The sequence below is a fragment of the Cotesia glomerata genome, linkage group LG4 (genome assembly GCF_020080835.1).
Source record: "Cotesia glomerata isolate CgM1 linkage group LG4, MPM_Cglom_v2.3, whole genome shotgun sequence".
NCBI classification, from domain to species: domain Eukaryota; kingdom Metazoa; phylum Arthropoda; class Insecta; order Hymenoptera; family Braconidae; genus Cotesia; species Cotesia glomerata.
Window position 1 is genome coordinate 26,251,281 of NC_058161.1, and position 12,571 is coordinate 26,263,851.

General features: G+C 29.1%; 1 protein-coding gene across 1 annotated transcript; it reads right to left on the minus strand.

Moving 5' to 3' along the window:
• Nucleotides 1-4,764: 4,764 nt before the first annotated feature.
• On the minus strand, nt 4,765-11,666 carry LOC123262452. Its single transcript, XM_044724668.1, has 7 exons — nt 11,060-11,666; nt 10,825-10,989; nt 6,096-6,222; nt 5,775-5,967; nt 5,516-5,711; nt 5,243-5,398; nt 4,765-5,170 (listed from the first exon to the last, which is right to left on the minus strand). Exons 1-7 carry the CDS (start codon nt 11,442-11,444, stop codon nt 4,977-4,979), a joined length of 1,416 nt encoding a protein of 471 aa, XP_044580603.1. The 5' UTR covers nt 11,445-11,666; the 3' UTR covers nt 4,765-4,976.
• Between the last annotated feature and the right edge of the window lie 905 nt (nt 11,667-12,571).

The window sequence follows — 12,571 nt, forward strand, 5'->3', positions numbered from 1 at the left end:
TGAACCTAGGTGTTCGTGTAGATATTTATTCATCTCATTCACAGTCTCCAAGGATCGCATAGTATCAACATCAATGTTTTCACATAAGTCCTGTAATAAGTCGTCGTTGATCGCATTCCAATTTCTATACGAAAAACTGTTCAATTGCTGTCGACCAACCTTATAATTATATGTCAAGGATATCAAATCGTGGTTCGACAGAAATGGCTTCGAAGACTGCTCAGAGACCAAGACTTTTTCATAATCATCGACAATGCAGACATCTATCCATGAATCACAATTTTCTAAGTGATGAGTTGTATGATACTGAATAATTTTTAAATTGAAGTCTTCACAGAGGCATCGAAGTTGATCCCCATAGAAATTTTTTTTACTTAGGTCCGAATTGAAGTCACCCAGAATGATAATATTTCTATAAGATGCCGTAATAGCCTCAAGCTCATCTTCCAGATCATCAAGATGTCCAATATTTGGAGGTTTATACACAACACCAATCACAACCTTATCTCTCGACGTACCTGATATTTCAACGAATATATACTCTGGATGTTTGTCTTCCATGTTAGCTGAAGATGACACAAGTCTGGACACTAAGTCATTCCTAATATAGAGAGCAACTCCGCCACCACTTCGTAGATGCCGATCATGACGGTATATCGTGAATAATGGCAGAGAAACAAGATTATCAGATATCAAATGATTAAGCCACGTCTCCGAGACTGCAATTACATCATATTTATGTGTTCTGAAATATTGTTTAAACAACTCCAAGTGTTGCTCATTTCTGAGTGACTGGGCGTTAATGTGACATAATTTTAAGCTATTATTAAGATGCCGCTGTGGTGAGTTCTGATACGTTGCGGAAGAAGAAGAGTCAGGATTGCTGCTTGTTGATGATGAAGAAGGAGCTGCAAATTGCTAATTAGTTAGATCCTCTAGAGGGCCTAATCCTGTTGATGGCAAAAGCTTGATTGGCAGTTTATCATCTGTGTATCTAACATTTACAGACGAATAAGAAATCCAAATATTTTTTGGCGGATTATTCGGATATCTTTTACGAACGTCTTGGCGAAGTTTATAAAGAGACGACGGATGTCGTCGATGCATGTAGATTATTGCTCCTGGAGATTCAGCATTTGGTAATAAATCACCTACTTTAACAGAGTTACCTTTAATGTTACTCATAAGACTGTCAACATGCTTTTGATTATTAAATTTTACCCGAATATTGCGACTACCCCGACCATGACGACCAAGACGTTCAACTTTAACAATTTCTTTCTCCGTCACAGACACCTCCAGTTTCCTTGTTAACTCGATTACAACATCAGTTAATTTCTCGCCGACCGATTCAGGGATGCCACCCAAAGTGATCTCATCAGCTAACAACTGCGATTCTAATTGCAATGTTCTAAGCTCAAGATTGCTATCAACAATACTCTGAGCTGCAGCTTTTACTTCCGCAATGAGACCACTATCTATATCTGGTCTATTCTTCACCTTTTCTACTTTTGAAATCCGTTCTTCTGATGACTTTACATTTTTCTTCATTCCATCATAGTCTGTAACCAATTTGTCAACTGTCGCCTGCATTGTATCTATTTTTTTTGTGAAAACATCTATCTTCGATTCAATATTATCAATTTTATCAATTTTAGCTAGCTTGGCATTTATCTGCATTAATACACTTGAAGTGTCAACAGGGCACACTGGGCATTGCTCAGCAATTTTTCCAGTGGCGCGCGCTTTATTCTGTAAACTGCAGCGCGTCTTGACACAGGAGTCGTGAAAATAGTGTCTACACGGAGCGCCAGTTTGCACAAGTGCAGCTGGATCAGTAATAGTCTTCATACAGAGCGCACAGCTGGTAGTCATTGTAGTAGTCGCTAGATGGCAGCAGATACGAACTTCCGAAATTCACGAATTGTATATTTTATAGAAAAATATCTCTAACCTCACCAATAATGTCAAATTAATTTATATAATATAAAATGAAAGGAGGCGAGTGATATGACAATTATTATCACAAAACGTTGCCCGATTTTTTAAACTACGACTAGGAATAAAATTTAACTTGTAGCCGGAAATTTAAATGCAGATATGACAATAAAAATGAGACTGTAACTAAATCACGTCCGCACTGTATTTATGTGTATACTTAATGTTAACTTTATAAACTCAAAAAACTATTTTCGGTCTACATTATAATGAATTATATTGCAATATAATCTGATTATATTCCATTATATGCGCAAATTATTATATTCAGATTATATTCCAATATAATATTTTTCTACATGGGTTACTACACATATTCATTTTATCTAGTCTGTGGCGCTGATATTCCCCATCGAAAAAAAGTCAGGATCGAAATTTCTGGGCTTACTATAGTTTGTGCTGATAAAATTTAATAATTTTAAGTGAATTAAGTGTTATAATTGATTATAATTAATTAATATCAGTAAAATAAAGTATAAATTACTTTTATAATATATCATTTTGGAAAAAGGAGAACCATATAATTAAATAAAATTTTGCAACCTCGAAATACCGTTCTGCTTACAGTAAACACAGTCGGTAGTCTGGCGCTCCGTTTACAACGGGATTTTTGAACGGAACTTGGCGCCAGATTCTACCGAATCTGTGGATAAACAGTTTTTTTCAGGTTAACTCAGAACATGAAATATATACAAAATAATCAACTGAAAATTTATTAATCACTTACCATCATGTTCATAAAATATTTTAAATTGAAATTTATCATTTTAATCATTAATTAATAAACATTTCGTTTAAATATTTGTTCTTCTTTTGACAACAATTATCAGGCCTGTTAGCCTGTCAGCTGATTACGTTCGATTCGACGGAACCGATACTACAATGTACACAAATGATTCTGATACAATCGATTAGTCGAAAAGCCGATAAGTCGAATACAACGAGTAGTTTCGATTTCGACATCCCAAAATCCCATATCCCATAATAAATCCCAAAATAAAATAGAGATGAAATGTATGTGGATCAAACTATTCATGACGTGATTGATCGAATATATCATAAGCATGAAAATACATGTATAGTCTATAGTCAAGCGTGCGCAAATTTGAATTCTAGTTTAAAGAAATTTGGAATCACCTGACTTAATTTTTAAGCTTCTATAAATAAAACCGTTGTTATTGTTTTCAATTTTTTTTTTTTATAGGGTGAATTAATTTTAAGAAGTAAAGAACAAATTTTTATTACAAAAAAAAAAGGTTTAGAAAATGCAAAAGTACACGCCTTATAATCTCATTTTTCACAATAAAATTGATTAAAATAAAATGAAAATTAATTTAGCAGATATTTGATAATTTTAACAATTTTTATAACAATTAACTCATTACAAAAGAAGTAAGAAAAAAAATGACATGTAGAAATTAAAAAAAAATAAAAAATTCAATTTTTTAAAACAAATTTGTTGGTTAAAAAAAATTAAAAAATTCTAAAATGACAGCTAAATTTTATGTCATTAAGAAAAAAAAATAATAAAAAACAGAAAACTGCTATAATTTAGTGGCTGCATAACTTTTAGGTGAAGAAAAAAAATACTATAATAAAATGTAGATATAGATATACAAATACGCGGTTGTATGTTAGTTTTTTTATAAATAATAATTAAACGACAGTAAACTTAACGCTCATATTAATTGAGAAAATCCGTAGTGTTTTACTTTACATGATAAAAAAAAAAATTATTCCTGCAGGATTATTTTTTCGAGCAATTTCCTTGTCACATACACGGATTGATAAACACAGACACACAGACGTCCAGAAAAAATTATTTTTAATGTTATTATTTAATATATTAAACAAAATAATTGTTATTGAAATATATTTTATGAGCCTGACATATCGCGTTCCAGATGCCATAAGGGCGTATACCAGCAAAAGGTCCCGGTGAAAAGCCATAAGGGCGTATAAAAAATTTTTTTTCGGGAATTAACGCATTTTTGTATGAAACGTGCAGAAATGCAAAAAAAATTTATACGCCCTTATGGCATCTGTAACGCGATATTATTTGACTTTATATAAATGCACTCATATTATCCTATGAGTGTGATATAGTTAAAAAAAATCAAAATCAGTTTCGAAAAAACTGTTTACTTTTTTTGACATGTCGAAAATAGAGTACTACCTCAACGCTTTGCTTATAAGGCGTGCAATTTACTTCGATCATGAAAAGAAGTTCGAGGAGAATTATTCACTTGATAAAAGTGAATCGTTTTTTCTGTCCCTATTAAATTTTTGGAGTTTCAAAACCATTGTGAATTTTCACTGTATTGAAAATCATACGTTTAGTTTACGCTTTTACCGTTTAAGAAATAAAATTTATTTTTGTCATGCTTTTAAAACATTATTTTTACATTTGCAACATCCGAGACGTTGGAGTTACTTTTGTGACGCTCGAGACGTTGGAGTTACGTTTGAAACGCTCGAGACGTTGGAGTTACGTTTGAGACGCTCGAGAAGTTGGAGTTACGCTTGAAACGCTCGAGAAGTTGGAGTTACGCTTGTGACGCTCGAGACGTTGGAGTTACGTTTGAAACGCTCGAGAAGTTGGAATCACGCTTGATATTTCGACTCGGGATTATTTGAAATTGGTCGGTTACATTCAATAATTCGATTTGATTGTTTTTCTTATTTGTCAATCCTTTATTTTTGATAAACTTCAAGATTAAAATAAGTGAATGTAAATAAAATTATTCATTGAACTAATTTTGTAGTCAAAAAGAAGGTGGTATGCCCTATCAAATAATTACTACTAAGTTTCGTTTGTAATCAACTTGCATTATTAGAGAGCATCGGTTAATCGTTTAGTTCCACGGTCCATAATAATATAATACTCCAGCATTTAAAGATGATATTTAGAATTTTTTGAACTTTGTTTAATTAGTTGTATCATTTTTTTAATTAAAAATTTTTAAAATCTCTAATAATTAATGAAAATATAAAAGTATTATTGGTGAGTATTTCCGTGCGATTACAATAATTGGCTTTTCACGTAGTTCAAGAAAGAATATATCTTTAACAGATCCTCGACTCTTCAAATCAATGACCTTCGGTGTTAGTCTATCAAAATCAAGATATTTTAGATGTTCAAAATTCTTTAATTTGTAAATTAACAATTGTCCTAAAAATTAGAATAATATGATAATAATTGATGACAAATAAAAAGAAAAAGTTAGATTCAGATAAGAAATACCTTTTTTCGTAATCAAGTATAAATTGTTTAAATGGAATTTAATGATAGTAATTTCCGTAACTCCGTCTGGATAAGCGGCTTTCGTCTCCAATAATTTCAAGCGCGAAAATTCATCCAGGAAAAAATTTTTAGCTACACCAGTAAGAAGCTCCGAAACTAAAAATTAAATTCATTTTTTAGCCGAAATATTTAAATTGTAAGGTAAAAATAGGTTCATACGAAACTTCATAATGAGCTTCACATCAATATTAAACATATAAATTTTGATCTAACCATTATTTTTATTTATCGCAACGGGAAGTGCCGTATAAATAAATATTAAATTACTATAGAACATATCAATTTTTCCAAATATTTTTCTGGTGTACGCTTTATCGCTTACATCAATGGTGAGTGGAAACTTGTCAACCTCTGAAAAATCTATTACGGTGACTCGCATATGTGCCCGCACTTGATAAGCTATTATCATCTGTAATATATACATTGTTAATATATATCAGAAGTATTTATTTTTAATGTATAGAGAACTTACTACTTTGTTGATCACGACCATGTCTTCAAATCGAAAAAACCGCTCAGTAATTCGTTGAGCTAAATAATCGTCGATGTATAATAATAGCTCATTATTTATTTTGCGATTAATTGCATCGTATTGGCACTTCACAAATACCAACTGCGAAGTTCCAAAATTTTCGAATCCAAAGTAAATATCATTTGATCCACGACTAAAAATTAAAAAACATTGTAAGCTAGTATGCATATGGAATACTGTCGGTTTCGAGTGTTGAGTATTTTAGTGATTGTCGAATTATTAATTATTACATCATTTTTAGGTGGTATTTAAACTACATACCATATAATTGTATCGCATTCATTGTAGTACTCCAATAATTCAGGAGTCCTCATGAATATTTTTTCGTTAAGATCAAAAATAAGCACTTCGTCGTTCGATTTTATTATCAGAATTAGTTTATTTTCCGCTGTAATGAAAATGTATTTTTTATGAGGCACTATAAGAATAAATAATCGGAAAGGTGTATACTTTAAGAAAGTTCGAGTGAAGTTGTAGGATGAAAAAATATTGTATCGAAAAGAAAAAAAAAAATTATTAAAAACAAAAAAACATTTTATTGAAAAAAATATTTTATTTAAGAAAAAGATAATTTTTAAAAAATTTCTCACATTCTTGTCTCAGATTATTTAGTTTTAATTTCAGAAATTAACTCTGTAATGAATTAAAACTCGAGAATAAGCAGAACATTTTCCTTACGAGCTTACTTAAGGTTAACTTAACTCTTCACTGTTTTCAAATGAATACACTTAAATTCGTTCAAGAAATTCTGTCTCGAAAATTAAGATACTCGACAATGTTAATTCAAGAAAGTGCTAACTTGTTTCAAGAATGTCTTGGTCCAAGAAAATTATCTACTTTTTAGATTGGAAATTGTACAGAAAAAGAAATTAATTTGAATTAAGAGAAAAATTCTTGAATCAAGAAAATAATTCTGAAAAGTTTCAGTGTCTTGAATCAAGACGAAAAATTATTGAATCAAGTAAAAATTAATTAAACCAAGAAAAATTTCTTAGTTTAACAATTTTTCTACTCAAATCAAGAAGATCAAGTTCTTCAAAATTATTTACTTGATTCAAGTTAATTTTTTTTTCTGTGTGAAATTTTCTCTGGATAAGAAAATAATTTTCTTAAATTTCATCTTCGACTCGAAATTTTCTAGTATAAAGCCCATATATTCTGTGTTCTAATTAATTTTATTTGGTTTCAATAGATATACCAAACACTAGTTGACCTCAGTTTTTAGTTAATTATAATTAAGAACTTCGAATTATACATCCATCTGCAATACGAAGCCAGTTTCTAAAATTTAGAAGCTAATAAATAAAAACTCTGTCTCGATACGTCAATTTTTTCGTAGGTGTTATCATGACAAAATATTAATTTATTTAAACAAGATTTTTTTTTTTTAAAAGCTATACAGAATGATTTTTTAGAAAAGATAAGATGGATTGTTTAGTGTTTTCTTGATACACGTTCATCTACACGGAGAAAAATTAATTATACTACCTACTATACAAAAATAATAACTCCTACTATCTAAAATGGTAATAAAATTAATTAGTAACAAAATAATAGGTGGTATCATTGACAATTGTAATAGTTACTATTAATAATGGTAACGATTACTATCGAAAATAATAATTGTAATTATTATAAATGTTTTGGCGGGTGATTTTAACATTAATATATTAAGTGATGAAGATGTATCCAACGATTTTTTGTCCAATTTTTTGAATAGCGGTTATATTCCCTATTTTAACAATATAACTAGACCTAGTATTTCCGTAGATGGTGGTTCCTGTATGGACAATTTCTTTATCAAATCTAATTTAAATAATATAAACTCGTTCACGTATACTAGTGCTTTTACAGACCACTACACATTATTTGTTTCAATTAGAATAGACAAAAGAGTAAATAAACCATTATTTTTACCTTGTATTAATTATGATAAACTAAGTAATCTAAGTGATCAGATAAAATGGAACCTGTTGACACTAGAAAATAATCCGGATGTTGCAATAAATAAATTAATTTTAATTATACAAGATCTTGTAAAAGAGTCGTATAGTGTTCCAAATAAGAAAACTAGAACTAAATTTAGTCCTAGGAAGGACTGGATCACAACGGGCATAATAACCTCGTGTAAAAGGAAAGAAATACTTTATCTAACTTGGAAAAAGAATAAAAATCGTATAATTCTTAAAGTAGAGTATAATAACTATTGTAAAGTTTTGAATAGAGTTATCAAACTTGCAAAACAAAATTACTTAAAAAATCAAGTGAATAATTACAAAAATGACAGTACAAAACTATGGAACTTTATTAAACGTGAATTAGGAAAAAATAGTGATAAAAAAGATAATATTGAATTCATTTTAAATGATGATTACAAAATAATTGATAAGAGAGAGATCTCTGATCATTTGTCGATTATTTTAGTGATATTGGATATAAACTAGCCTCAGATATTGACAAAAATATCAAATATGAAAAAAAAACTTTTGAGCCTAATCAATTCAGTATTTTTCTCAAACCTACTTCGATTGAGGAAATTGGGAAAACTATTAAGAAATTGAAATTAAAATCTGGGGGAATAGATGGTATAAATAGCAAAGTATTAAAATGTTTATCAAATAAAATTAGTATACCTCTGGAACATATTTTTAATGTATGTATGAATGAAGGCATATGGCCTAAAGCTTTAAAAACTGCTGAAATAATACCTTTGCATAAAGCAGGTGACAAAGTTTTAGTTTCTTACTATAGACCAATTCCTCTTATATCTAATATTGCTAAAGTAATGGAAAAAATTGTGTATTCGAGATTGTTAGACTTTGTAAACAAACACAAGTTAATTTCGGATAGACAGTATGGTTTTGTAAAGAACCGTGGTACAAAAGAGGCTATCTCTTTTGTTACTGAATATATATGCAATAATCTAGACATAAGTTGCCCAACTGTGATAGCTTTTCTCGACCTGACAAAGGCATTTGATACTGTTAACCGTGCAATTTTACTAGTCAAACTTGAAGCATATGGAATTAGAGGTGTTGTACTGGATCTGCTGAGAAATTACCTAAATGACAGAACTCAAACTGTAAAAGTGAATAACATATCAAGTAAGGAAAGATATGTAAAAGTGGGTGTCCCTCAGGGCACGATTTTAGGACCACTTTTATTTATTCTTTATATTAATGACATATTCAAAGTGGCTCCATGAAACTCACTAGTCTCATATGCTGACGATACTGCTGTCTTATGCTCTGCTAAAAGTTAGTCGGATGTTCAGTCTTTAATTACTACTTGGCTAAATGATATTAACTTGTGGATGTGTGCCAATCAATTATCTCTAAATATAGATAAGAGCTCGTTTATTACTTTTGGATGTTATGTTGATAGTGTCCCAACTGAATTTAAATTATATCTAGTCAATAAGGAGCTAAAAAGAGTTCAATCCTACAAATACCTGGGATTGATCATTGATAGTAGACTAAAATGGGACTATCATACCAAAAATTTATTAACTAAGTTAAAATTTTTTACATATGTTTTCTATAAACTTAGTTTATTTATGAATAGAAGGACTTTAAAAATAATTTACCATGCAATGATTGAAAGTATTATTAACTACGGATTAATTGCCTGGGGTGGTGCTTATAGTACCACTAGAAATTCTATAGTATCAACTCAAAATAGACTGATTCAAAAAATTATTATAGATGAAAATTGTAATGTTCTAAATATACAAAAAACTTTCATTGTGAACTCACTCATCTTCTATTTCAATGATTGCAGGCACAAACTTTCAAATACTTTTTTCAATACTAGAAATAAGTCAATCTCACTTCCTAAAATTAATAAAAACATCACAAGTCAAAGTGCAAAATACACGGCCTTTAAATATTTTAATTTATTTATTTATTACCGAACGAATTGAAATATTTTGCCGCAACAACCAAATTACTGAAAATAAGTCTAATTCGATGGATAAAGCAATGTGACTTGTGATTTTTCTCTAAACTACTATTATAAATTAATTATATATGTAAACTAGCTTTCTTGATTTGTATTTTATTTTATACCAGTCCTATGAACAGATGTTATGCATCTCTATAGGACAGATATGTCATTTATTATATTATATTATATATTGATTATCTGTAATATTTTCTGGTTTAATAAATAATAAAAAAATTATAACTGTTACAATCAAAGATGGTAACTGTAACCATCTCAGATTGTAAAAATTCTGAAAGAAAAAATAATATCAATTTAATTAAATCCTTCATTTACATCCATATTTTAGCTAATGTACATTTTTTTCTTTGAAATATTAAAATATTTTAAATTCTCTTCAAAATTTTTTTTTGAAAATTTGATTTTTTTGATTCAAAATTTCTTTTTTGAAATTTTAATTTTTTTTTTTAATTTGAATTTTATTGAAAATTTTGATTTTTTTGGAAATTCCAAATTCTTTTTGAAAAATTTGGCGTTGGAAATTGTTTTAGACAAGTAAAAATTTATTTTTTTAATATATTAATTTTTTAATATTTTAAATTAATAAATTAATTTTTTTAATATTTTTTACTAGCTTAAGTAGTAGTTATTATTATTACTGATGGTAACTGCAACCATCAGGTTATATTAGGAATTACGATTTTGATAATAGTAGTAACTAATTAAAATAATAACAGTTATTATTACTGATTACCATCATAATAGTAGTAGTTACCATCAGGATGGTAAATACTACAATTTAGATAGTTTACTTAATTATTTAAATAATATTTACTACTATCGAATTCAGTTAATAGATTTTAACATAACTAGATAATAAACTCTACTATAAAATTTTCTCCGTGTATATTATGTTAAATGCAATATGGCTTTGATGGTGACAATTTTAATACCACAAAATTACTTGGACATGCGATGTATTGAGAGTAGAGAACTACCTCAAACGCGTTCGTATTACGAGACATGCAAAAGTAGTGATAATACATACCAGGCCGCCAAATCTTTATGTGAAATACGTCTGATATATCGTTGAAGATAATTTCATTAAAATATGAAGTCAATTCTAGAGGATTTTCTATCGATTCATTACTATCAACATCAATCAGAAAAATACGTACGGGTTCTGAAAGTGATGCAATGGCTATGTATTTATCTGAAAACAAAAAACAAAAACAATAATAATCATGAATCATGATCATACACAAATATTTTGCTTACTTTACCTACTGAATCAATAACAGCATCATTTCCACTTTCCCAATTCAAAAATTGAACTTCCGGTATCTTACAGTTAATTTGACAATGATCACTTTTATATACTTTGCGCCATTCAATGAAAGATATGAATAATTCCTTAAACTCATCAGCATCCAACTGATCATAAGAATCACAACTCATTGATGGGTATTTCAATTTAATCAATTGATACCTCCATGGTTTTACTTCCGTGCTTGAGCAAACTAATTGACGCCAAATTTTGCATTCATTTTCTATAAATGCTTTCCAATCTGAATTGACTAAACGTAATTTCATTAATTTTACTGGGTCCATACAACTAAAAATTTGCAGTAGAAGATGATTAGGGATATAAATATAAATCCCTTCCATTATTTTAGAGTTTTTTTTCTTAATTATAATCGTATTAAGAATATTATAAAATAATCGACAGTTTGATACGATCAAAAGTCATTGACACCTTTATTTGTTAATCATTTGCTTATCATATAAGTGTTTGATAATTAGTTATCAGAATATTCGATCATTTATTATTGGCAGATATATTTAACAATTTGTCAATATGACAATTCAATGATTGGATGGTCTTATCAATGGAAATTTGACTTTTATTAAAAAATTTTTCTGTAAAATATCCCATCAAAGATACCCTTAATTTTGACATTGGAAGTTGCAAATCGAAAATTTCCATTTTCAATTTAAATATATCAAAAAAAAATCTGAAAAACGGTTGACCTGCAGGTCATTCCTGGAACTTCCCGCTATGTACAAAAGGCTCGAGAAATCACCTATTCCGAAGTTTTAAACTCTTCGAACTCAAAAATACAACTTTGATTCTTTTTCATTGAGCTTGAAATTCTGGTGGTGGTTGAGAACATACTTTTTTGAAAATTTTTAATTGCGATATCTTTCGAACGACTCAATCGTTTTTGATGGGACTTGCAGCATTCGACAAAGTTTTTCAAGCAGAAAAAGATTATTCATTACCTACCAAACGATTCAACGTAAAATTTTAAAGTTATGTTGGTAAAACACTTTTTAAAAATTTTTTAAAAATAAATATTCTCAAACCAATTGATCGATTTTGATGCGATTTGCAGCAGTCGACGCAGCTTTTAAAGCGCAAAAAAATTACTTCTTACTCGCTAAACGATCCGAGAAGAAATTTTGAAGTTATATAAGAAAAACGATTTTTTCCAAATTTTTCGATAACGATTTCTCTTGAACGAATGAACCGATTTTGATGCAGTTTGCGATAATCAATGTTGTTTTTTGTGGTTAACAGCTGATTCGTTTTTAGAATTGATCAATACATTAGTTTAAAAGTTATCTCAAAAAAACAGTTTTTGGACAATTTTATTTTAAGATATATTTTTAAGAAACGTCGGGATCTGATGAAAACTCAATTTTCGAAAATCGGGATGAAAACAATAGCTTTCCGATTTTTTTGAAAATCATTGATTTTCTTAGCGGGAATTTATAATTATTTTTCAACTTTA